At 38.2% G+C, this 26,458-nt stretch overlaps 4 protein-coding genes across 13 annotated transcripts; 1 reads left to right on the top strand and 3 right to left on the bottom strand.

Annotated features, from left to right (window-relative positions):
• Positions 1-4,687: 4,687 nt before the first annotated feature.
• Positions 4,688-8,649, top strand: LOC116195262 (pentatricopeptide repeat-containing protein At2g17140). Of its 2 annotated transcripts, none has more exons than XM_031524320.1 (4): positions 4,688-7,260; positions 7,919-8,154; positions 8,234-8,437; positions 8,539-8,649. In XM_031524320.1, exons 1-2 carry the CDS (start codon positions 4,748-4,750, stop codon positions 8,043-8,045), a joined length of 2,640 nt encoding a protein of 879 aa, XP_031380180.1. In that variant the 5' UTR covers positions 4,688-4,747; the 3' UTR covers positions 8,046-8,154; positions 8,234-8,437; positions 8,539-8,649. The 2 variants fall into 2 exon arrangements, with proteins under 2 accessions (XP_031380180.1, XP_031380181.1); XM_031524321.1 differs by having other exon boundaries at positions 8,259-8,437.
• Positions 8,650-9,139: 490 nt separating this feature from the next.
• LOC116195260 (protein NLP2-like) lies at positions 9,140-13,950 on the bottom strand. 7 transcript variants are annotated; one of them, XM_031524319.1, is made up of 6 exons: positions 13,394-13,950; positions 12,565-12,916; positions 11,853-12,477; positions 11,704-11,751; positions 10,538-11,468; positions 9,140-10,237 (listed from the first exon to the last, which is right to left on the bottom strand). In XM_031524319.1, the coding sequence occupies exons 2-6, from the start codon at positions 12,690-12,692 to the stop codon at positions 9,402-9,404; spliced, it is 2,568 nt and encodes an 855-aa protein (XP_031380179.1). In that variant the 5' UTR covers positions 12,693-12,916; positions 13,394-13,950; the 3' UTR covers positions 9,140-9,401. The 7 variants fall into 7 exon arrangements, with proteins under 7 accessions (XP_031380179.1, XP_031380175.1, XP_031380178.1 ...); XM_031524315.1 differs by having other exon boundaries at positions 11,853-12,916; positions 13,723-13,950; XM_031524318.1 differs by having other exon boundaries at positions 11,853-12,870.
• A 7,848-nt stretch (positions 13,951-21,798) lies between these two features.
• On the bottom strand, positions 21,799-23,158 carry LOC116194980 (zinc finger protein ZAT3-like). Its single transcript, XM_031523921.1, has one exon. The coding sequence runs from the start codon at positions 22,996-22,998 to the stop codon at positions 22,063-22,065; it is 936 nt and encodes a 311-aa protein (XP_031379781.1). The 5' UTR covers positions 22,999-23,158; the 3' UTR covers positions 21,799-22,062.
• A 243-nt stretch (positions 23,159-23,401) lies between these two features.
• Positions 23,402-26,384, bottom strand: LOC116194981. 3 transcript variants are annotated; one of them, XM_031523924.1, is made up of 5 exons: positions 26,179-26,329; positions 25,604-25,795; positions 24,414-25,134; positions 24,229-24,312; positions 23,402-23,759 (listed from the first exon to the last, which is right to left on the bottom strand). In XM_031523924.1, the coding sequence occupies exons 3-5, from the start codon at positions 25,132-25,134 to the stop codon at positions 23,701-23,703; spliced, it is 864 nt and encodes a 287-aa protein (XP_031379784.1). In that variant the 5' UTR covers positions 25,604-25,795; positions 26,179-26,329; the 3' UTR covers positions 23,402-23,700. The 3 variants fall into 3 exon arrangements, with proteins under 3 accessions (XP_031379784.1, XP_031379783.1, XP_031379782.1); XM_031523923.1 differs by having other exon boundaries at positions 25,581-25,795; XM_031523922.1 differs by lacking the exon at positions 25,604-25,795 and having other exon boundaries at positions 26,179-26,384.
• Between the last annotated feature and the right edge of the window lie 74 nt (positions 26,385-26,458).

Consider the following 26,458-nt stretch of genomic DNA (forward strand, 5'->3'; position numbering starts at 1 on the left):
CTAACTCTCTAGCTTGAACTGTGAAGTCGTAACTTCAATCTTTAATTTGCCTAGAGAAGATTTCTTGTTCTTTTCACAGAATGCCGTAAATAAACGGCCATGGTATTGCATTGTTATTGTTAATTCTAGTTAATCACACCTTCTCGAAAAAAAAATTGTTCATTCCGTGATAAGATATAATCATAGAATTCGCGTAAAAACCAAAAAAGTGTAAAATCATTGGGAATCATAACAAGGCTAACCATGTTACATGTAACCATTTGTGTTACAAGTCTGGCTATAGTCTTCACCATGACGACAAATCTTCGACAAATCCTTATCAACGTGGCACTAATAACCACAAAAACCATGATCCTGATTGTTTGTGTCTCTAAGTTTGGCTCTGTTTTTGTTACGCATCTGATTTCCGACCCTGTTTTTGTTACTCATAGTGTAAGTCCTTGTTGACATCAATTTTCACTCTGATATTTAACCGGTAGTGACTTTGCTATCAGCTCAACATTTGCTTTAAATTTTGGAAGATGCCAGACAAACTTTGCTATCAGCTCGACATTTGCTTCATATGGGTGTTCTTTGCGAATCCCGATGCTCGTACCTCATAACGTAATCGGCTTTAGTTCAAATCAACCTAATTGATTAAAGTTTTGTTGATTTTGCAGGAACCATATACAAGACAACCATAAATCTCAGCAGGGCATTCTGTGTTGGGTGTCATTAAATCCGAGCAGGGCATTCTGTTTTGTGTATCATTTACTTTTTGTTGATTTTGCAGGAACCATATACAAGACAACCATAAATCCCAGCAGGGCATTCTGTGTTGGGTGTCATTAAATCCGAGCAGGGCATTCTGTTTTGTGTGTCATTTACTGTGGATGTGTCGAACGATCTCCTTTGTATAGTTTGTGTTCCTTTTCCCTTGGGTTTCCGTTGTCATGGATTCCTACATGTAATGTTCGTATACTTTGATTCTGTCAAAATTCTACGAAAAGCATGTGTTATAAATTTTTTAAGATAGTAATTTACAATCAATAACAGTGTACTATTAGATATTAAAAGTATTGGTAATTCAATTTCACAAATAAGATAAGAAAAACTACATAAAAGAAGATAAATCAATATATATTTTTAAAAATTCAACATTGTCAAGATTATGTATAAAAAATAAATAAATAAACATATTAGAAAAACAAATAAACAAAAATTGAAGAAAAGAACATATTCGTTTTCTTCAATCCACCATCGAGAGAATAAAAATCAATATCCAAAGTTACTTTATATTTCGTCTCCGATAAACGGGAAAATCATCTTCGTCAATTGTTGTTAAAAGGAAACGACAAATTAGTACACAAAATAAACATAAAAATAAATAAATAAATAAATAAATAAATAATACATAAATAAAAATAACTTTTAAGAAAGCAAAAAATATATTGAGAAGTCAAAGATCCAAATTGGAACATGCAAACACACAATTAAGAATTATAATTAAGAATTAAATAAAAAAGGTATGAAATAAAAAAAATGTTTGAACTCACACCACTAATCTCATTAAATCTAGCAACAACAAAAAAAGATAAAAAGATAAAAAATGAAACTCGGCAAGAAACTTTTTCAGAGCTAAATTAGATAATACATTAGTCCTAGTCAAGAAACTCGGTAAGCTAAAGCGCTTAAGTCAGTTGAACGTTTTTTGCTCTGCATTTGGCTGAACGTCTTAGACTGTGCTAAAATTCCACTTATTTTGCTCCCTCTCCCGTCCATTTAAATCAATTTCTAATGGCGAATCCCATTCAAAGAGATAAATAATAGTTTGATATTTATATTTTTCCAGTGATTCCAAATACAATTATTGCATTGCCTTCGACAAGAGATTACCGTAATATCTATTTTAAAAACTAAAAAAATCGAGAAAATTCGATTAGCAGAAGAACCTTTACTTAACTTGATATTCTGGAAGTAAAAATTGTTGCATTCATTAAAGCGTCCACAAGTTACTATTCGGGGATTATAAAGGAGTCATTCCAAAACCAAGCGTTTTGAGGCCATTTGCAAGGCTCACTTCGTCTTTATATGCATATATAGATTAGTTGTAAGTCCGTGCATTACACAGAATATAACATAAATTTTTAATTTTTTTTATAATTTTATTACATGAAATATTGTTATAAATTGGTGAAAATAGTAATTTAAAATCATTAACATTTTATTATTACATATATAAGGTTAATGACAATTTAATTTCACAGATATAAGATAAGTAAAAAATTAGTTCATAAGTTATAAAAGAGACAAAAAAAATTCAAAACTCATGTCCATTGATTTGGAAAGGTATTCTACATAAAGAAAAAAAATCCAACCACGTTATATCGGGTCGTACGTTAACAACATACAAAAATTAGAGAACTAAAAAATTCTACCGAATTTTCTTTTTTGGTAATTAAAATTCTATGAAAGCTAATGTGTGAGAAAAGTAAAAAAGTTTTCAAATCCAGATCAGTAACATCTTATGTGTGATATGTCCATTATTTATATATAAATAACATATCATATCTATATCTATATCTATAAAAAAACCTGTAATATGATTTGCTTAATATATAACATATCATATCTATGAAAAATGTAATCTAATTTTTTTAAAGAAAGTAAGATCTTATATGATTTGTTTTGTGGGGATTTTCTTTAATTTAAAATTTAAAAAATTTAAAATTGAGAAAATAATGACTGCTCCAATAAAGGTATATTTATATCTATATGTTTTAATAAACTTAGAAATTGATCTTCTAAAACAAGCTCAAAACATTAAGAAAATAAAGATAGTTGCACAAATCTATATTTATATGTTTTGAAATTTAAAAAAGATAAAAAATCGTTTTCTGAAAAGGCAAAAAAAAATCAAGGAAATAACGATTGCTTCCCCAAATCTACATTCATGCGTTTTAAAATTTTAAAAATTAAATATTAATAGAATCTTCATTAAAGAAATCTCAAAAAATAAGACAACAATGACAAGTTCCACAGATCTATATCTATATGCTTTTAAAATTTTAAATACTTATTTTTTAAAAAGAAAATTGAGAAAATTATATTTAGAAACTGAACATTCAAAGGCTACATAGCTAGACCCACCACTGCTCCCCTTTATATTATATCAGTAAGAGGCGGAGCTAGGATTTTCTTCCAGTGAAGGCAAAGTAATGATTTGATATATATAATACATTACATCAGGGGCAAATAATAATTTAACATACATATTATAGGACAAAATTTTGAAAATTTATAATTTTTGGAGACAAATCTTAAAGAATTTGAAAGTCCAAGGAGGCAATTACCCCCTAGCACTAATGTGGCTATACCCCTGATATTAGTCATGAAATCCGTGTATTGCACAGGATTGAACACAATCCCTTTTTCTTTTCTTTTTTAAATTTTAATATATATTATACGCGCCTTTAAATTGTTATGAATTATTACAATAAATAAAAATATGTTGTATCAGATGTATATCACTGATATTGAACTAGAAGATATTATATTTTATTCGGATCTTATCATAAAACATCTTTTAAAAACTAAGAAGAATAGTTTCTATTAAAAATTATTATAAAAGTAGAAAAATCCAAAAAAATTGAAAAATTTTCATTTAGTGATCAATATTTGAAAAATTCATAAAATCACAATATGTTAATTTTTAATCTTCAATATTAAAATTCAAAAAATCCAAAATCGTTTCTAAATTTTAAAAATTCAAAAGGTGTGATTTATTAAATATTATGCAACTAACATGATCCGATAAAAAAAATAAGAAAAATACCCCGTCATATCTCATAACACATCTTTTAAGAGTAAACAAAAAATCTATTTTATTAAAAGAATCTTTTTAAAATCTTTTAAAAAAATCTAAAATAGATTGTTTTTATTAAAAATTCTTATAAAAATTTTAAAAGCTAAAAAAATAAAAATTCCATTCATTGATCAATATTATGAAAATTCATAAAATTCTAGTATTTAAATTTCAAATATTATTGAACTTTAAAAATTCAAAATTTTGTGATTTATTAAATATTTTATAATTAATAGTATCTCATGAAAAATAGAAAAAAATATTATGCTTTATTCGAATTTTATCATATCTTTTCAAAATTTAAAGGAACCTTTTTATTAAAAATTATTATAAACTTTTTTAAAAAAGAGAAAATTTCATTTAACAATTAAGCATTTTGATGCCATATTGTCAGGTCCACTATGTTCATGCTTTCATATAGATATAGATACAGGTATATGTTGAGAGTTAGACTATAAGAGATCAACCACTATGCAATTGAGGCATCATTGTACTCTTCTCAACTCTTTCTGGTCAGATTCGGGTCCGAGTCCATTTGTTTCAAGTAAATGATCTTCTGGTATATATCTTTTTTGGTATTCTCAATATCCGTTTCATAAAAAACCTTCACATTAACAAGTCAATTGCAACAGTTAAATGCTGTGAAGAAGTCCACATCTGACGTGAATTAGCAATAGGAAAGCACGATGAGTGTCACCTGTTGGGCCCGATCGGTACATTATCGAACCTCGATAAGTCACCGGTGACATCTTGGTCGGGTCCTACATTTCACATTTGTGATCGTTGGATTTTATTCAGATTAAATCTCGACCGTTCAGATCCTTATAATATCCTGTCGTTTCTCCGGCCAAAGCCCTTTGCCCGTTCTTCCCGCCATTTCCAGCAGAGAGACTTGACCGTTGTATGGACCAGACGGCGAAGCTCGCCGCTGCACTGTTCAAGAACACCAACAACCCAGCCCTCGCATGGCAGCTCTTCAAGCGCATCCTCTCGTCTCCCATCTCTCCTTCTTCCCCTTCCCATCACCGCTCCATCCTCCGATCAGTGCCCATCATCTCCCAAATCCTAATCGATGCGAAGATGTTCCCCGAACTCGACTCCCTCCATCAACTTCTTCTTTTACAGCCACTCAAAGGCCCCAATTCCCCGATTGTTTCCCTCGTCACGCTTCTGGCCCGATCAGGTCTTATACACCAGGCCGTCTCACAATTCAAGTCTTTCCGGGCTCAGTTTCCTGATGACCCGCCACGAGTTCATACATACAACGTGCTCGTCGAAATGTGTCTCAGGAAGAACCGTGTGGACTGTGTCATGTGGCTGTATAAAGATATGATTTTTGGCGGTGTAGACCCGGAGACTTACACTTTTAATCTGTTGATCAGTGCGCTCTGTGATGTAGGTCGTGTAGATGATGCACAGGAACTGTTCGATAAAATGCCCGAGAAGAGTTGCGAACCAAATGAGTATACTTTCGCAGTTCTGGTTCGTGGATATTGTCGAGCTGGGTTAGCAGGGAAGGCTTTGATATACTTGGATGAGATTAAGAGTCGGGGTTTCGTGCCGAATAGGGTTGTTTATAATACTTTGGTTGCTAGTTTTTGTAAGTACGGTCACACAGATGAAGCTGAGAAATTGGTTGAGAGAATGAGAGATGATGGTTTGTCCCCAGATATCGTTACTTTCAACTCCAGGATATCAGCTCTTTGTAGGGCAGGCAAAGTTCTTGAAGCTTCCAGGATTTTCAGGGACATGCAGATAGATGTACACTTGGGGCTGCCTCGGCCTAATATTGTAACTTATAATTTGATGCTTGAGGGATTCTGCAAGGAAGGGATGTGGGACGAAGTGACAACCCTCGTCCATGCGATGAAGAAGAAAGGTGATTTTATGAACTTGGAGAGTTATAACATATGGTTACTGGGATTAATTAGAAAAGGGAAGTTGTTGGAGGCTCGGTTAGTGCTTGAGGAGATGAAGAAAAATAGCATGGAGCCAAGTATTTATACGTATAACATTGTGATTGATGGTCTCTGTAAGAACGGTATGCTGTTTGATGCCAAAAGGGTGATGGATACAATGAGAAACAATGGTGTCTCTCCTGATACAATAACTTATACCACTTTAGTCCAAGGATATTCCAGTAAAGGGAAGGCACTGCAAGCCTCAACAGTGCTCAACGACATGACGAGGAATGGTTGTCTACCAAATATCCATACTTGCAACATCTTGCTGCACAGCCTCATGAAAGAGGGTAAGACATCCGAAGCTGAAAAGTTGCTCGGGAAAATGAATGAGAAAGGCTACGGTTTAGATACTGTGACCTGCAATATTGTGATTGATGATTTGTGTTTCAGAGGGGAACTGGACAAGGCAATTGAGATTCTGAATGGGATGTGGAGTCATGGAAGTGCTGCTCTTGGTAACTTGGGGAATTCATATATTGCCTTGGTTGATGACACTAACAACGGAAAGAAATGCATGCCCAATTTGATCACTTATTCCACTGTGATCAGTGCATTATGCAAGGCTGATCGGCTGGAAGAAGCTAAGAAGAAGTTTGCTGAGATGATGAATAGAGACTTGCTACCTGATATCGCTATATACAATACGTTTATAGATAGTTTCTGTAAGAAGGGAAAGATATCGTCTGCTTTTCGCGTACTTAAAGATATGGAGAAGAGGGGTTGCAACAAGAGCCTGCAAACTTACAATTCATTAATCCTGGGTCTGGGAAAAAAGAATCAAATATTTGAAATATACGGACTGATGGATGAAATGAAGGAAAGAGGGATACGTCCTAATGTCTGCACTTACAATAATTTTATCAGTTGCTTATGTAAAGTGGGGAGAATCGAGGATGCAAGTGCTCTTTTAGACGAAATGCTCCAGAAGGGGGTCTCACCTAATATTGCCACCTTCGAAATACTGATCAAGGCTGTGTGCGAGGCTGGAGATTTAGTAGTGGCCCAAGAGTTGTTTGATATAGCTCACACTACATGTGGACACAAGGAACCTCTCTATAGCTTAACGTTCGATGAGTTACTTGCTGGAGAGGAAATCAAAGAAGCTGAACAGCTGTTCAAAGCTGCACTGGCAAGAAACTTTGATGTGGAAAAGTTCCGATACAATGAACTAATTGAAAAGCTATCTAAAAATGAGAAGTTAGAGAATGCTAGTGGCATTCTTCATATGATGATTGGTAAAGGATATCGATTTGATCCTGCAGCATTCATGCCAGTGATTGATGGATTGAATCGTGAGGGAAACAAGCATGATGCTGATGAACTTGCAGAAATGATGATGGAGATGGCATCTGATGAGAAGGTTGCTAATAAGAGTGATATGAACAAGGATAAATTATCTCGAGGAAGACGAGATGACTCTGGTAAAGGCAGCTGGCGGACCCTAGTCCACAGGTATTGCCGTGGGATATTTGTGCTTTCATTTCATTCTAAATTGTGCCGATGTTGCTTTCAGTTTGTCGTCTACTTAAAAATTAGTGTGATCCACTTTAAAGGTAGGAAATGAATTTCTACTAGGAGACATGAAAAGAAAGAATTGATTGCATACTAGGATTATATCAGGAGGAAGTGACTTGGAGTTTGCTCCAGTGCATATCATGAATTTAATGCTGAGCTGGAAAACTCATTTTCCCGTGAAATGTTGTGCCCATTCCCTAGTATAGTAAAACCGAGTAATAATGATGTCAGTTGAGGTATTGATGCATGAGAGAATATAGTTTCAGAATCAAATGCTGCTTGTGTTTCCATTAGTTTTTTCCGGTATTCGGATATGCTGCTGATGTCATTTCCAGTCTGACCTGTTGTGACTGAACATGTGGATGTCCAAAGGACATTGAGATATATTTTGTCTGATGATATGGTGATAAGGCTTTCAGTAAGTATCTAGGATCAGGAAATACTGCTGGGTTAACAAATAAGCATTGCTTCTTCATTAAAGCATGGTCCTCAACAAAGTATGATAATAATTGCACATGACATCTTGTTAGCCAAGTTGAATGTTTTTAAATTTGCCGAAGAGTAATGGTTATATCATTCACTTGTCCTCATGCAGAGATGATGGAAGTGGGATAGCAGCAAGAACCCTCAAACGTGTAGAAAAAGGCTGGGGTCAAGGGACTATATCAGGCATGCAGCAAAAGACAAAAGAATCCGTCGACTATTGGGATGGCTACGGTTAATTAGTTTTATGTCTCTACAAGTACTCGGAATCTTCTGTACCTTGGGGGAATTGCTGTGCGCAGACAAGAAGAGCGAAGAAGGGTTAAAGTTTTTTTCAAATGCTTGAAGGTACATATACATCTGCCTCTGCCGTGCTCCTTCTATACACCTATTTACTAAATTATGAGGAGGAATAACACCACCACAGACAACTTTGTTGGATTCAATTGCAGGCTTCAGCTGTCTGCTCAGCAGGCTTCCTTCTTCAATCTTTGGTCACAAGATCTTCTGATCAATTGCCCTAGCCTTAACATGATGATGGATATTCCGACTCTGGATGCAACTTAGTTGATATCTCTTTCCAATGATGGTCTCCTTTGTACATGAACAAACCATAGCGGGGCTTGGTCAGGTATCGGCATTCAATATGGAACACTCGTGTTATTCTACTCGCGTCGAATATCCATCTGGATGCTATTGCTCGATCAACTTAGTGGTTCCTGTCTCCCACAGGATAAGGATTTCAGAGCTCAGTGGTAAGTTGGGATATGCTTGGACTGCCAGTGTAGTTGATGCTCATCATTGCGGTACTTCCCAGTGCGTCTACCAAACAACCAGGCAAGTAATAATGAGTTCTAAATATACTGAGAGATTATACGGGAAATCTTTCATTTCCAAGGAGTTGAACGCAATCTTGTTTTAGAGCTTTCATTGATGGATCTTCTCTGTATGAGCTAACCAATAAGCACCATTCTCTCTGTTGTTAGGGTGTACTCTGAGGTGTGAAGTGGGAAGAAGGGACTTCATAATCGGGATGATCAGAAATCTAGACAGCTAAGTATTAGTCTACCAGCATCTGCTTTTTGGTTTGGCACTGTCATTCACAAGTATCTGCACTTCAGGAAGTATTGTATGAACTTTGAAGACCGAGTTACTTCATTTCGCCCTGCCTAATGATCTCCAGCGTATTGTCTTAGCCTCCTGGAATCTTCCTCACCAGTGTTCTAGAGTTTGAAGTGATAAATTTACAGGGTCAGAAGTTGGTCCTCGTGTAATCTTTCTGTTCGACGTTAATTTTATCTTCAAATTTCGCGTACCAATCTTTTGCAAAAGCTTCTGAGAACGGCCCCAATTTTATTGTTTCACGAGATTCAACATTCGGGAACAGCAATTTACACTAACGTTCTCAGCTTTCTACAGCAAAACAGATAATTTGAAAAACATTACCTGAAACTGATTTTGACCTATCTACTGATTTCACATATAACTTTCTCCCTAACAAACACGGATACTCTGTAGCATCCCTACATGTACAATCTGGCCACGAACCCGAACACCATGTTTCCTCGCATAAGACGGTCGTGGTTTTGACAAAGCTAGATGCTACCGAAAGAATATCTGATGTTTGATTGGTCTACACGGTGGAGAGCTATCCGAATTGTCCGAACCTGAGACATTTTGTACACGTCCACGCACTCCTCGAGGTCTGCATCGCATGTCAGTAGCACCCACTCGTGATCATCATCCAAGTATTTGAGATCGATCCCACTAACATCATCTATCCCAAATCTCTTTGCTACCTCGAGCTGCAAATCTCGAAATCCCCACTTGGGCTGCAAGCTGAAACGGATTTTTTCGTCTCCGAACATGGCTTTTACTCTATATATGCTCCCACCTCGAGAATTTGGGCCATTGGAATTCAGTAGAGGAGGTAGCCTCTTGAGACTCAGATTCTCGTCCAGTGTCTTCTGGCTCTGCGACCTTTTAAGGAGCTTCGGTTCCTCTTGAGTGGAAACATGTAGCTCTGCGTCGCTCCGAACTCTCTTCAGGATCCCAGTCGGGTCTTCCAACATAACAGAATCTCCACAACTTCGGGTATTCGTGCCAGTTAACTCCTGCTTTGTTCCACTCGAGCAAGAAGTAGTTGAGCTGGAGCTCTGACTGCATGAAGAGGATGGAGATGATTTCAACCCAGTAGACTCACATAGATTCTCGGGCTGGTTTGATTGCTTCAAGCCTTCATTTGTAGAACATTTGAGTTCTGGGAAGCTTTTATAGAACGAACCGATCGGAATAGTACCCTCAGCTCCTTGAACCGAGTCCATCACAAGTTGGAGTTTCCTCAAGGAGTGCCCCACTTTCTTGATCTTCCGGGAAGGCCACCGGGTGATCCCGTGTTGTCTGCAGATCCGTTTCAGAGTTGTAGGGCACACTGCGACGAAAATTGAAGATGAGCATTAATCACAAACGGGACTGAGAAGTAGAGAGATTGGAGAAACTGAACTATCAAGAAGATGACATAAAACTTGCAGATGGAATGTTCCGTAAGTGCAACGTTACTAATACTGATCGGGAAGGACAGATGCCGATTTTATGTCATGCTAGCACAAATACTCTAATGAGAGGAGAAGATCCAAGCATGGTATATGCAAAGGTGTCACAAACGCTCTCAAGTTGTCCTGACTTCCATAAAACTTTCTAGTTTCTGAGATTAGTTAAAGATATTCTGTACCTCCAAGGCTTTTTGCTGCATCCTTAAGGCTCCCAGCAAAGTACTGGCGAAGAAGCTGTAAGCTGATCGTCTTCTCAGTCCTCGCACGTCTCGTTTGGACCAGCTTTCTTCCACCCACCAGGTCACTCACACCAATGGAATTATCGTCACCAGCTTCACTACCAGGCTTAGACTCAAAGTTATGGTGAACTTCTACCTGAGTTTCTTCCCATTCATTCGTCACCTTAAACTCTTCTTTGGGCTTCTTATGATAGTCCAATGAGACGCCGACTCCTTTACCCTTCTGTTGGGCATCCATCATATTTGAGATCCACAACCCCTTCTCCTCAGACCCTTCTCTTGACACAAAGGATGGGACTTTCTTCGTCTCTTCTTTCTTACAATTCTCATCTCTTGCTGAGGACACAATCTGTGAGTTCTCAAATGCCCTCAGCACAAAACTTGACAGCGAAGTCGACACCCGATTCTGTTCGTCTTCATCTTTACAATCTTTCGGCAAGAAGAACTCCAACACAAAGTCCGGCGAGTCCCTAGAAGTAATCATTAGAGGAGTTGCAACAGCACATTGCAACTCAAACATTCTCGCATGGTGAGAGAGAGGGTACTCTTTCCTGCTAAAGGCAGTTACGTCCGCAGCGAAGCATGACCTGTTGGTCATGAAGGCTCTCCCAACAATCCCTTGGCCTCTCAACAAGTGATGCTCAGAACAAGCCTTGTGGAAGCCTGAGTACCTTTCATCGGCCACGAAGCAAGCGAAATCAACGGTGGAGACACATAGATTGTAGTTCTCGCTCGAGTGTCGGCGCCCTTCTTTACCTTGCTGGATGCAAGATGCCCACGTCAGAGCAAGAGGCAATCTGTAAGCTTTGCAAATGGAGGTCAAATGCTCCCGTATTTGCGGCAAGGCAGCTTGATAAAACTGATTGCAGGCCTATAAGAAGTTTAACCATTATTCAGAAATCCCTCATCCAACAGTTTAGTTTGAGATGGGAAATAAGCATGAGTTTCCGGAAACTCAGATACTCAAAATCACAGGAAAGCAGAGATCACGATTTGGCGTCATCTGTTGCAGATGCACATCCTATAAGCATAAGCTTTTCACAAATTGGCAGCTCAACGGAGATTGTTTCCGAGAAAGAACTGATAAGAAAAGTAAGTTGGTATACCTTCACACTGGGTGAGCTGAAGCTTGGAGAACTTCTGAGATCAACAGCCTGCAATTAATTACATGCTCCATTAAACATAAGTAAGCGGGCTCAAGTTGTACCAGTGATATGCAGCAAGGTAGGAAGAGTTGTATGTGAGAGATAATGACCTCAAGAGCTCTGCAGACGTTCTCAAGTTCGGGTTCGTAATTGATCTTCTGAGAGGTTGACACAATCTCCACCACACCCAGGCAGGTTCCGCTGCCCCGTTCGAAGACTGGCAGCGCAAGGGACCCGCGAACATCGCATTGCAGGGCATAGCTGACACGGGGGTACTCCTCGGTCCTGAAGAACCGTACATCAGGAGTCCATTCAGGCAACTTGCCTAGGAAAACACGGCCGGGCATCCCAATATATTCCTTTGCATCCTCGTCGGCCGGGAACTGATAGGCTTCAGACACGCTCCGGTAGTTCTGAAGGCTTTCGCTGTTCGAATCGAGCGTGTAGGGTTGGTCAGTAGTTGTCAGGACATTCCTATCCCCGCTCTTCACAGGCACCCAGAGTTGAATCAGAACATCTTTATCTTTCGTGCACTCATTCAAGTACCGAATTGCCTGCATCAATCTCTGTTTGACTGAGTAAGGACCAGAGCTCACGCTCGGAGCAATCCACCATCTCCGGCCCACTTCGCTTCCCTCACCTTCAGCTTGCGTTTCATCAACTCCTCCGATGTTCAGGTTCTCCGAGAGGTCTCTCTTAGATTCGTCCTCTTGGATGGTCTGCTGGAATGAGCTGCTGTAACTTACCAAACGTTCGTTAATCTCCTGAGATGGTAGATTATCCAAAGAGTAATTTAGAGTATCAGGAGCCGGAGAACCCCACTTTAGAAGGTCAAAAGCATCAGTTGTTTCCAGCCAACACCCTTCCAACAACAGCTCATCCATCAAATCCAAATCCATGGTCAAGTCTGAGAGCCCCGAAACGTTAGTATTGAATGGACCATCTTCCATCTATGTGCAATCAACTCTGGCTCAAATCACCGACTTTCCTTCTACAAACAATTGATACTAAACGGCCACAAAAAACACGTATCTGTCAGGACCCAAAACAAGGAAGCCCGGTGAAGATGAAGAACAAGTAGAGGAACTTCCTGGGAGGATTACTGAAGCCCTCGTCCGAGGTCCCGATCTGTCTGGGCCGGAGAAACATCATCGTCAATAAAATTGTTTAGCAACTGCAATAAAAATTTACATCTCAGAGGAAAGGAAAACACCCATTTTATCTCATGGACCTTATCCAGAAATAACAACAGCTTGCAATGTATGAAATCGGCCGGTGTGCAAAAAAACAAAGGCTCCAATCTGTGACATAGGCATACATATATATAATAGTGAATAACAAACATATGATGATGATTGAATAATGAAGAAGTACAAGTTTTCTCAAAGAGAAACTAGAGGCAACAATGATGTCACTGTGGATAAGTTCAACCAGAATGAGAGTCTGAGCTCAGCAACTACTTTTGCTGTCTAAATTTAGAAACCCGTAGATTACTGACAGCTGAAACGGTCAGTGAAACCAGTTTTTGGAATTGCACAAAGTCGGGATTTTTTCACAAGAACCAATCAGGAGAAACCTTAACATGGAGGGAAAACAGAAGGTAACAGGAAGAGAGGAGACCCAGATGGGAAAGAGAAAGAAAGGAGCTCACTTTCTGCTGTAAGAGTAATGGGATCTCTCTCTCTCTCTCTCTCTCTCTGAGCTGGAGGAATTTGTCTCAGAACAAGAAATCTGACAAACCTCACACATCACCACCAAGTAAAGATTTTTGACAGAGGAGCAGTGTCTGCGTCTGTGTCTGTGTGTGTGTCTGTGTGTGTGTGCGCGCGCGCCTTAATCCCTCCTATAAGAACCCCATCCACATGAAAAGGAGGAGTATGGTTTTATCACCATCACCATCATCATCAGCAGGAGTTATTCCTCCTCTTTGAGAAGAATCTCCTCCTAGCCACACACACAGAGAGAGTATGGGCCCACTACCTGTCCACTTGATTCTTGAGATTTTTGTCTGTCAGCTCCTCTTCCCCCAAACAACAACACCCATCATCATTCCCTTCATCACACACAGGCAATATATCCTTGTACTGCACTAGAAGTTAGAGAAGCTGTGCTGAAACCTCAAAGCTAGGGAGATGAAACAGAGGAGGAGGAGGAGGAGGAGGAGGGGAGAGGGCGGGTGTTTGAGAAGTCTGGGAATCTCTGATGTCTGTCTGCTTTGCTTAATTTTTATATATATATCTATATATATATTCCTACTGTGATGCAATTTTTGTTAATAAAATCTCCTTTTTTTCTATTTATTATTACAAGTATGAGAAATCTTGTGGTCCCGTATGCAGAACCGTCAGGCACAACGGACAACCGTCGGATTGGGCCGACGTCGGCCCTTGCTATAACCGGAGTTGCATCCGACGGTTGTTGATGGGGACTCCACGCTTCCGTCACGAAAGCAATATAAAAATTAATTGTTTTCAATAAATTTATGGGAATTGGCAAGATTCTTTTAATTACCGTTCCATTTGTTTATGTTTCTTTTTTTTTTTGTGCAAATTACAAAAAAAAATCTAAATTTTGTAAAATGTCTCAGTTTTGTCCTAAATTTTATTTTGTAATAAAAAAAATTATAAGTTTTCTAAAATGTCTCAAAAATTACCTCCGTTATAACTTCCGTCAATTTTTGCCTACATGTGACCTACGTGGACTGTTAACGAGACCCACTAGCCTACGTGTGACCTACGTGGACTGTTAAAGGGACCCACTATCAGCAGCAAAAATTGACGGAAGTTATAACGGAGGTCATTTTTGAGACATTTTAGAAAACTTATGATTTTTTTGTTACAAAACAAAATTTAGGACAAAATTGAGACATTTTACAAAATTTGGGTTTTTTTTTAATTTACCCTTTTTTTTCTTTTTTGGGAAATTGGCAATACTTCTTGCCAATACATTAGTGGGAACTGGTTCAAAGATTCCCAGCTAATAAAAAATGCCCTCAGATAATTTTATTACTTAGAAGGAAATTTCAGATTTTCCTTTTGGTTGTTAAGAAGGCCTAACATTAAGGAAGGAAAATGTGAATATGGGTTGATTAAGGTGATCATGATGGATACTTATTCTCTCTAAATAATGTTTTAAGTTCAAGTCCTTTGTCAATGGAGGAAATTCACGATTTAGAGAGTTTTACTCATTAGTGGACCGACAGGGTTTGATCTTAGATAAGGCAGGGTTCATTTAATTTCTGTATATTAGGTAATACACTCCAACAAATTAAAGAAAAATAAAGTATGCAAGATATTAAACTAGGGAAAATTAAATTCGAAATCTCATCAAAACTGAAATAGACAGGTGCACCAAATTACTGCAAATTTTTTTAATAATTATTATTTATTGTTTTTTCCTAATGAGGAAAATCACTGTTTTATAAAAGGAAAAAAGAAAATACTTTGCTCTTAATAGACAATCATAGCAAGAGCAAGATCCCAATAAAATAGAGAAAATTTCATGGCAATAAGTACATGGTGGATGAGATGATGGGAAGAGACCTAATCAATCAACATATATATATATAAACTTCACAACAAGACAATAAATATGGTTAAAGATAAATGTCTAAATAATGCAAGATTAAAAAGGGGAATGTCTAATTAATATTTAAGATTATATATATGCGACACTCATTTGCAAACACATTATAGAAATGGTATCCACATATATATAAATATAGAAACTTGACAAGACAATAATTTGGTGGTAGAAAAGTATGTTTAAATAATGCAAGGTTAAAAATGCAAATGTTTAATTAATATATAACATTATCTATATGTGACATACAATTACAAACACGTTATTAAAATGTTATCCACATAGATATAAACTTGACAACAAGATAATAAAAAGGGTAGAAAAGTAAATGTCTAATTGATATTTTTAATTGCGTAATATATGATTTTGTGTGTAATTACGTAAATAGTTTTATAGGTTCATTAAAACTGAAAATTAATCACTAGATTATTCCAGTTTCTTAATTTCTAAGTTTTTTTGTTTTATGTAATTTTGGTATTTTGATCATTTTTTATGATTTGTTAACCTCTAATTTGACAGTTTGCTTGAGGTATTCAATATATAGCTCGCTTGCGAAAGACTGAAAGTTTCAAGAACCATTTCAATTATAGAAGATATATATCAACTTAATGAACATCTAAATTATGATATTAAACTTTTAAAATTGTCTCAATAAATAAAACACTCTCGCCGAAAGGCCGTGCATTACACGGGCAAAAAACTAATTATATATACCATGTTACATGGGTAATCCGTATTACTAGTCCTTTCACTTACCATGTATTATTATTATTTATGATTGTGAGTCCCACTTCATTTACTAACCTAGTGCTGACATTTCAATCTAAACATTTCAGCCTTACCGTTCTAATTTTAGAAATAAACTTGTTTTGTACCAGTAAAAATATAATATATGAAATTATACATTAATCGATTTATTTTTCCAGTACGATTTTTCTAAATTGAACTAACATCAATACCTAAATATGGATAATATTTTAATTAGCACAATGCTACTCTCCGTGTATCATCATCCTCTTCATTGCCAGGATTTTCAAAACTGTCTGCTTACAAAATATCCGTATTCTAGTCTAAAAAAAAAAACCCCATTAATTGGGACACGGTGAAAAAATCGGTTGTTTTCTGATGCGGCGTTTATTTTTGACGGAGCAATTAGCCCTTGAAACGTATGCACAAACTCAACTCGCGCGGAACTAATCTATAATCCATCTCGAAACTTCAATTGAAAAATCTTCATTTTTTAAATAAAAAAAGGATTCGTAAGTTCTTTATTTTATTTTCTACTAAAGGGTCACTTTGAGGAATGAATATTGGCCACATTACAGTAATGCCCCCACATGCTACCATGTGCCTCTGGCTCTAAAAAATTTTTGGGGTCATTTCCCTTCTTCTTCTCGATTTCCCGCATCTCAGAAATTACAATATTTACAAATTCATACATATAATATAGTAGAAAACATTTATTTATATACTGGAGTTTTGCTTTAATTCATATTATTATCGTTATTAAAATGACTCATTTCCATTAAATTTTTATTATCAAATCAAGGTGGAATCCTTGTGAGTCTCATGACATCGGGCAGATACAGAGAGAGAGAGAGAGATTGAAACATTCAATTGCTTGAACAAACCCAGCATGACCTATCACTGTTGCTTTCTAGGAAACACCAAATAATGAAAACTTGGGTTTAAATCCTGACATCCCAAAAATAGTTATAGGGTTTTGAGTTATTAACTCCCTTAATTATAAGCTCAACCATCAATTAGTCGATCAGTCGTCGCCAATATACTATGGCAACGTGCACACACAATTGGAGCTGAGTCAATCACCGTCGAGATCTTTCTATGTATGCAATTCATCCGGATGTAAATTTGTTATGCATATACGCGAAGATGTAAAAAAAGATTTACTTCTGAAAGGTGGAGCGTCTCGAGGTGCTTATTTACTTACATAACTAGGGACTCGATAGTCGATAGCTCAAATGAGAAAAGCCACCCTTTAGCCACATCAAGGTCTTCCCTCGACAATTTTCAGGTGTCGATATGGATCGGGGGATCACATAAGAGCTTAAGATTATCCGAAGTTAAGTTTCCAAAATATCCAAATAGTTTATATCGAGGCTTGCAGCCGCCATAGGATATGATCTAAACGAGCATTATTGACACAGCACGCGACTCTACGTAGGCTGAAGAAAAATCAAGGATTACGCCATTTCTTATGAATACAAAGCGGTAGTTGAATATTCTGATGAATCTGGCTATAATTATAATTGATTCGGTCGACATGCATGCTTACGAGATAACGACGGTTTCTTGCCTGCTTCACCCAAATGAACGATGGTTGTAAGGTAGGAGTTCCCATCGATCGTATATACTCACCAACAAGGTAGGTTTACACGACTTGAAGAACATTTGCAACCTTTTTTTAATCACTATGATGAATCACTCGAAAGCGAAATGTCATGCAACATTGAGAAGTTATAATTTATTATGGGAAGTTGCCGGCATACCTTAAACAAATACCGCTTTTATTTACTTTTTCTCGTGACGTAAGTCAGCCATGCATATTGTAAAGAGTGAAGTGCACTATAAAATTAACTTAATGGGCACACAGATGGAGTATGAACATTAGACGGTATTAATTTAAGTATGAATTTTCTGCAGTAAGGAATTAATGTAATTTAATTAATCAATTAATTAAGTGGATAAATTATATTTTGAGGCAGACCCACCCACTTGGTTCCTTCCACACAGTATATAAAGAAATTCTAATGAGCCAATGGGAGAGAGGAGTGGATTCTTCGCCATGACGTCGTCGTTTTATCTGACAAATGAAAGCTCTTCTCAACTTGGTGCGAGTTGGAAACTTGTGGTGGTGGGTCTCAACTTGATGATTCCTCAAAAGAATTGATAAAATAAAACAACAAAAGTCTAAAAGAAGATCCACAAAAATCAAAGGATTCATTTGGTTATGTTGTCATAATTGAAAGATTCCAAAACACAACCCAGCCATTAAAACAAAGACCGGCATGCGTTGCTCAAAACGTTGTCTATTACTATATATATGTTGTCTCTATGAAATGAAAATTTTCTATAAATGATAAGTCGAAGCAAATTTTCTTTAACAAGACCGCCTAAAGAGATCTTGAAGCTCGGGGTTCAGCCTCATGGGATAGAATTAGCTCCGGTCGAGGAAGTAGGCCTCAACCTTAGGGTATACGGTAAAGACTTGGTTCGGATGGGATCGAAAGAAGGATGTCCTTGATTAGGTAGAACTTATGACTTGGAGTGGCTCATTGATGAAGTATATGTCGTGGAAAAATTATAGAAGCAGCATACTATAGTGGAAACAAATAACCTTGTACTTAAAACTGCAAAGTGTCTCAATTTGTGTTTATCAAAAATGAAATGTTTTAAGTAGAACCGATGAAAGTGATGCATGAGGTGATACTGTAAAATTCGTAAATCCATATTAATTGACCTTTCAATTCTGATTTGCTAAAAGCCGATGAAGTTCACAATATGCTATTCAGTGTTACATATGATTTTGTATCATTAGTGTTGCATCGAGAGGTTTTCTAGGAATAAGAAATTTTCTCGACAACTTGGTAATTAAAAAAAAAAAAGGCCCTATTACTTGAAAGTTAATGTATTGAAAATCTTATGAATGAAAAGACGCTCTTTCAAAGCACCATTTCTATGCTCTTCTCCATTATTCCGACCCCTGGAATGAAAATTTGTATCTAATTATGTACGATACTTGTGTGGCGATAATGAAAATTGTATTTGCTGTTTCAAATATTTCTACTTAAAAGTCTTTTTAAAAAAAAAAAAATTCCTTTCATATACGATTCCTAGCAATAGCCTTACAGTGCGCATATATGGCTAGTCATAATTCATATAGATACCAGAAAATCACACCAAGAAATTAAATCAAAATTCTATATATTAAATTGTGGAATTGAATTTGTTCAAAGCACGCTTTTCGAGATTGCATCAGCCATCGATAATGTCAAACCTCTTAATTGTTTATTGATGAATTATTTTGGTCTTTCATAATGACAGTATGTACGGACGTGGAGTGCACGAGCCTATGTAATCATCGATCTCTAGATTCAACTTGGGTTTCATTATCATTGCTTCCAAGCATTTTCTTATGTCTCTCTCTTTCTTGGTTTTCTTTTTTATTTCCTGTTGTTTGCTGGAAAGAAATTTAAAAAAAAAATTGTGATGAGGAGAAACCTTCGAATTAGATTATGCAATTACGGAAAATACAATATCAATTTATATGAAACTCGTAAAAAAAAAATGAGGACATTAATGCATCTCATTTTAACTACAAGTGATTTGATAAGGGAAATATTATTTAAAGTTAGTTAATTTTAATAAAAAGATCAGCGTGAACTGAAGTTTATTTTTTGATTATTATGTGCATGTAGTATTTCTTACTGAAAATTTTATTTTATATTTTAATCTAATTATCGAGTTTAAGCTAGTAATATCCACCCAATTTAATATTCATTTCTCTTGCAGAAACAGTAAAAAATACACTATTGAGAGCAATATTGTAAAAGATCATTACTCTTTTTTACCAAAAAAAAAAAAGGAGTAAAAGAAACCTTTAAGTGGGTTCGTCAACTTGGAAAAAATGATTATAATTACGAAGTCACAAAAGGCAACTTCAAAGCAATGATTTTTATATATTAATTTGACATAAATAATTTTATATGTAAAAAGAAAGAAATTACTCTTACTGGAAGAAAAGAATCTCGGAAGGAGTTGGAAAGCATAATCATGGTTTTACAAACTTATTATCGGCTATACAGTCTTCTTCCTTTTCTCTTTTTCTTTTTTTTTTCCCCTGCAACTTTTAACACGACAACGACGACGACGACGCAAGATTTAACATGAAAGGACGAGCATGGGCATATTAAGGTTATAAATCCGTGATGAATTTGATAAGTTAGTTGGAAAATTCCAATTATTGTTAGGTTAGAGTGTATATTATTAATGGGAAAATTCTTCTCTTCCGAAACTTTTTGCAGGATATTTCCCCGATACACTGTGTTTATAAAAGCCACCTATTCTTCACGTATTTACAAAACTGCCACTCGTGAGATAGATAATCGGCATTGCCGATTCGGAGGATGCAACAGCTCTCATTATTAATTTGTTCAGATTCCACTGAGAAAAAAAAAAAATAAGTTAGGGGATATTCATCAGATCTTCCATTTCAACACATGGGATATGCATAGGAGATTGAATCAAAGGCAAGATGTGTTGGAGATCCAACAATTGCACATTTCATTGGAGAAACCCAAAGATCCATCGGATCACAAGATCCTCTGACTTCCTTACATTAGAAGTGCTTTCCAAACCAAAGACCATTAAATTATATTAACTTTGCGATAGAAACAGACCCGAGATTCTAAATGTTTTCAGTCTATTAGTTGAAATTAATCTTTATTTGGACGTCAGTTTTGATCTTGTTCCTGGGCCACAGAATGCTTCCAATATATTTTGAACTCCCTATATTGCAGGTAGAGTGCGCACACTGGTGATGCGGTTTACCGAACTGCACGACTCCCTGTAGTCATAATTTTGATATCTTTCGACAACAATAATTGCATCATAACCATTAATTAATTGGTTACATCGGCGAGTGAAGATTCCGATTTTATAATTACAATGTTCTGAAGGAGAATCTCTGATTATGATGAGATATGAAGAATCTCCCGTGATACATATGATCGGTGGAGAATCTCCCCCTGCATGATCGATTTATTTGTAGTATCTAACAGCTCATTAACTTCTGTCATCTCTCTGATTATGTGCTGAGTAATAAGGTTCGAAAAGGATCTGCCATCGTCATCATCGTCATCTTTTTTTTTTCCTTTTTTTTTTTTGGGGTGGTGGGAGGGATCGAATCGGATTACTATAGAATGATTATATGTTTCATTACTAATGAATGAATGAATAAAGAAGGTGGCAGCGAGCAATAAGTTTGCCACGATCACGTTGTCTAAAAATGACTGGATGATCCACCTAATGCCGTGCTTGTTCATTATCGACATCGTTGTATACGATGCGTATATGTATTCGAGTAGTCTGACTAGTTAACGTATCTCGTCCGTTGCCAAACATGAGAGAATATAAATAAGGAAATCATGTATATATAGTGAAGACTGACGCAGCATGATAGGTTGTGTGGATGCTTAAACGACAACTGTTAGGAATAGTAGATTGGATCGAGTATATCCATCGCTAGGACAAACATCAGTGGATCATGCTTAACCAGATAGTCTGCTCCACGAGATTTCCGAGAATCTGGATCAGTACTCGACTCGCGTGATATGTAACAAACAAAGTCGCCTCGACTTACAGTTTCGGACCATGCCTGCTATGCCTTGTAAATGTTGAGTGGATCTTACAAGAACAATAACATAAGACAACAGAATGAAAGGGACAATGAAATAACGAAAGAACCAAAGAAGTTGAAGAGGACATTCTTTTTTTTTTTTGGATGACGACATTGACAACTTCCTTGTGTAACTGTTTTATTACAAATGCAGTAAGTAATAGCAAATGATTGATACAGTACAGATATATACGTAGACATATACATACACTATTTATATATGTATATATATTATCTATATAATATAGCCATGGATATATGCACATTTTTGCCACAAAATATATATGAGTAAATCCAGCAAAACTGGTGAATGGTACCCTTTAGAGGCCCAACTTCAAGTCCAAAGTGAGTCGAGGTTCAACTTCAAGCCCTGGTGGACCCTTGGCCTCGAAGTGGCTCCTCATGTGCCCTCCTAAGGCTTGCCCACTTGAAAAGGTCCTCAGGCAGATGCCGCACCGGTAGTGGTGTCGGTGGTTCTCCGGCAAGAAGACCCTCTTGCCTTCAATGCAGTCGGCGGATATCTTGCTGCCATCTGCTGCAGTGGCGCCACTTCTTGAAAGTGCCGAGCAACCCTTCACGTTCTTGTGGGTCGCTCTGTGGCCTCCCAGCGCCTGCCGGGTTCTGAACACCTTCTTGCAGCTCTCACACTCATACTGGAAACTCGATCCCGATGGATAAGTACTGTCATTTTCTGCCACTACAGCCAGAGCGCTGCCGGAAGTGCTGATCCGTTGATTATTTGCAGTGAAAGTAAAGCTACTTCCACTGGCACTGGGGCTAGCACAATCATCACCAGCCAGCATTCGGAGGGACTCTGCCACTTCCCGCTCCTCTGCAGTTGTAGCTTCTCCTGCTAGCATGGTCGCTGGCCTCGAGTGCAATGGAGAACCAGGCTGTTTGAGAGATGATGAGGGTGGGTTTATGCCACGCCACTGGCGCTCAGGGTGGCACCGCATGTGCCCAAAAAGGGCTTTCCACGACCAGAACTTCTTTCCACACTCAGGGCATTCCCGAGCGACCTTAGGCTCTCCAGGTTCGGGGTCATGCAGCCTCTTCCTTCTGGCGACATTACATGGTGGCCTCAAAGTCAGGTCAGTCCTTAGCGGCCCAGAGCGCCTTCCACGGGTATTCTGGGTCTGGTTTTTGGGAGTCAGAAAACTGCAGGGACCAAGAAGTAAGGAGGAGGCAAAGAAGGAACCAGGGATTTGTTGAGACGGAGACGGGGAGAGACCGAATTGCGAACCATTGTAATTCATTGTTATAGAGACACGGGCTCTTAGGAACTGAAAAGAAATGGGAAAGAGTGCAACTGATTGTGCTGTGGGGCTTATGTACTGTAGCCAACCGACACTGAGCGGTTACTTCAGCCGCGGACAGAAAATGGGGTGGGAACAGGCGGCAGTTATTTTCGGTTTATACGGACGGTTACCCATGTTGGCGTCTGTTCCCTTTGTGCCCCTACACTGTCTGTGATTACGTGGAGCCGGTGAAGGGCAGAACAGTCATCGCAGACACATCCACCACTACATGATGAGCCTTTTCAGGAGTCGGGTCTTTGCCAGCCGAGATTTCTTCTGAAAACACAGGACGATTGCATCGTCCGCACAATCCCGTCAAACCTCTGTAGTAAAACACATTTAGTAGATATGGCCACATGGGTAAAAAAACGAGAGAAGACTGGAGGGTTTCTGCTCGTAAAAATGTAGCTTCTGGAAAGTGGAAACCTGAGCTTAGAAGCAGCATATGAGATTTATATGTACAGAGAAAGGACGGGATGACCTAGCGGCTCTAACAGCCTAAGAAGTATCTCGGACAGCACTCGAGAGTTGATTTTCTGGTCTACATCTTCATATTACAGTGGTATTTTGGTTCAAAATCTTCTCCATGAACCATGCGCTTTAGACCCGAGGAAGTGAACTCTTGGTTCAACACTAGTTGCAGTCTGCAGCAGGATGCCTTCAATTCTTCACGGATTTTCCCAGCACATTCAGGAGTGCGACTCTCTGCATCTCTTTTGCTGCAATGTGTAAGCAAGAAATGTTACGATCCAAAAAGGAAAGAGGGGGCAGTTAGAGTTGAGATTAAGCATTTACTCCCCCCCTGTGCATCGTAGGAGCAAGTAGGATTTCTCGCAACATAGAAGAATATCGGTGCTCAGGAAACCAATTATTGAATCTCCAAGAACGATATGTTCAGCTTATAGTTCTATTTGGATGGCTAATCCTTCGAGATCTCACAACCATTTTGCATTTCTGATGATCTTGTGAGGCACAATAAACATCTCTCTGAAAATTTGATAAGCCTAATGGTGGGCACTGCTTCACATGATTAAAGAACAAATAGAACGAACCACGAAATCATTATCCCACACTAGTTAAAGTTGCAGCTTGCACACTGATAAGATATCTATCAGGCAATCATCAATCTCCTAATCTCTTGAATCCCATCAAAGAAGATGAGACCACAAAAGGAAAGTGTTAACTGACCTTCTTCCAGGGATAACTGGATTGATCTCTTTTCCAACTCAACAGCGTGCCAGCTAAGATCCACCGAAGAGAGTGAACGAAGCACTGAAAGAAGCAAATGAGACAAGTAAATGAGTACACCATGAAATTCCAATAGAGGCAAGATTTAACTATCTCATAATGGTTTCTTTAAACACATTGCATACTCTGGAGATAATCTTTATGATCTGCTTGTTCCAAGTCACTTAATAACTTCTGCAACTGTTTATACCGCTCTTCCCAATCCCAATTCTTCACCATCTTTGAATTTTCTGTCGGTGAACTTGCAGGAGCAGTTGAACCATACTTGGGCTCTACTGATGATCCCATCTTCATGCCGGCCATTCCAAGAGGCAAAGGAACCGAAGCTTTTGCAGATGAGCCGGTCGGAGAAGTAAAGGGAATAGAAGCAAATGCAGGATATGAGACTATTTTTGGCTCCTTTATCTGGGATTGCTGTTTCAATGATTCCTCTTGAGTACTCAGAGGGCCAGGCTGAAGATTATTGGGAGTGGTATTGGTCCGGTCACCTATTCCGCTCTTAGCTGTTTCTGCTTCAGACTTTCTACGGACATACACAAGACCATTAGCAGCATTACCACCGGGGGAGACGCTTCGGGGCGGACTGACTGAAAATTCTGAGCAGGTTTGGGGAGGGGGTCTTTTTGTTCCAGCAACCTTATTGGGATCACCGGTCGGATCCTTGTCTTTAAAAGAAGATAGACTTTTGGTCGTGCTTGGAACTATGATTCTATTCTCATTCCGCAACTCTCTCAATGCCGTCTTCTTTGCAGCAATTGGCAGCTGCTTATCACCAGAAGCCAAGTCAGATTCCATATTTCCATGCCCACGCTCGGTGGATTTAGAGTCCATTGTTTGCTGGACCATCTGAAGTATTAGATTTACAAAACATAAATCTCTAACACAAACTCATAAAAGCCATGGCCAAAACAAGGAAGCAAATTATAAATTTGAGACCACTGTTTCAGCATGTAAAGGAGGCCAAAGAGCTTAAGCATGTCAGATTGATTTAGAGAAACTGATGTTTCTCAATGTCAAATCACGTCAATAAAGCTGACCATTAGAAGCCATTTCAATAACTCATGTCAGTACACAAATCATAACCATCTTAACGGAGAATAGACTCTGAATAGTGAGTATTCATGTGGTTACAACCGCGAATAATAGAATCCAACAGGAATTGTGAACAGTCTTGCAATACAGCTTCAGAGCTAACACTACTCCATAAAACACTGAACACAACAACATCGAGAGTACTCCACTAAGTACCGGTATGCCAAATCACGAAAGAAGTAACATAATAGCAGAATTACCGCAACTGCCAGGGAACACGTACTTTCCTACTAAGGAGCTGGAGTTGTATTCACGAATCACATTCCTCTCAAGAGCAGTTCCATGATTATAAGGAAACAGAAGACACCGGAAAGCTCTTCTATCCAATTCAAAAGCCGAAATAAGCGCCGGAAGTCTCTCGCTTTCCTACTCGGACAAGATAAATATGGTACGCCCGTAGCTATTGAAACACTTGCTGAAAGAAGAATTGTTGAACTAAACACGGCTTTCGAGTGAAAAAAAACTCACGCTCACGCACACAATCTTGTCGAAAGAAGGCAAGTTAAACATCAGCTCCACCAGCTAAAGCGCACATTGCTATAATAAGGCCAGTAAACAAGAACCCCACAAGGAGCTTAAAGAAAAAAAAAAGATCCCTTCCATCTCCGAGAAGGAATCTGCCATTTGAACGGGCTGCCGCTGCAGACCCAGTTCAGAAATCAGAGCAGCCAACACGGAATTGAACTGAATCTGAAACGGCAATCAAGAATGGCTCATATTCCACCCAAAACTACACGAAGAAGGGGCTCCGAGGAACAAAATTGGACGTTGTGCAGATCGAAAAGGCATCATAGTTACCTGAAGCTCGTTGAAATTCGCTCCCAGGGAGAGTGACAGAGAGGGGCCAGGAACTCGGCAGGGATGGAGGGAGAGATAAAGCAGGAAGGTTCTCCGACCGCCCGGCGGGTCGTAGCTTTGTGTTTTTGGTCCTCTTTTTTTTTTTTTTTTTGCCCTTCTCTCTCCCTCTCTCTCTCTCTCTCTCTCTTTAGTTTCACTTTATTTATTTATTTTTAAGAAAATATTATTTTTTGTTTTCCTGGGAGGATGTGTGACCGGACTTACCATTAAGTCGCTGATA

The sequence above is a fragment of the Punica granatum genome, chromosome 2 (assembly GCF_007655135.1).
Source record: "Punica granatum isolate Tunisia-2019 chromosome 2, ASM765513v2, whole genome shotgun sequence".
Lineage (NCBI taxonomy): Eukaryota > Viridiplantae > Streptophyta > Magnoliopsida > Myrtales > Lythraceae > Punica > Punica granatum.

Coding starts and splice junctions, on each gene's coding strand:
- LOC116195262 (XM_031524320.1), top strand. CDS start 4,748: ATGGACCAGACGGCGAAGCTCGCCGCTGCACTGTTCAAGAACACCAAC. Junction 7,261..7,918: donor TGGCGGACCCTAGTCCACAG/GTATTGCCGTGG, acceptor GTCCTCATGCAG/AGATGATGGAAGTGGGATAG.
- LOC116195260 (XM_031524315.1), bottom strand. CDS start 12,692: ATGGAAGATGGTCCATTCAATACTAACGTTTCGGGGCTCTCAGACTTG. Junction 11,752..11,852: donor ACGTCTGCAGAGCTCTTGAG/GTCATTATCTCT, acceptor AATTAATTGCAG/GCTGTTGATCTCAGAAGTTC. Junction 10,238..10,537: donor TGCAGCAAAAAGCCTTGGAG/GTACAGAATATC, acceptor TTTTCGTCGCAG/TGTGCCCTACAACTCTGAAA.
- LOC116194980 (XM_031523921.1), bottom strand. CDS start 22,998: ATGAATTACAATGGTTCGCAATTCGGTCTCTCCCCGTCTCCGTCTCAA.
- LOC116194981 (XM_031523922.1), bottom strand. CDS start 25,134: ATGGTCCAGCAAACAATGGACTCTAAATCCACCGAGCGTGGGCATGGA. Junction 24,313..24,413: donor TCATAAAGATTATCTCCAGA/GTATGCAATGTG, acceptor TGCTTCTTTCAG/TGCTTCGTTCACTCTCTTCG. Junction 23,760..24,228: donor CCAGTTATCCCTGGAAGAAG/GTCAGTTAACAC, acceptor TACACATTGCAG/CAAAAGAGATGCAGAGAGTC.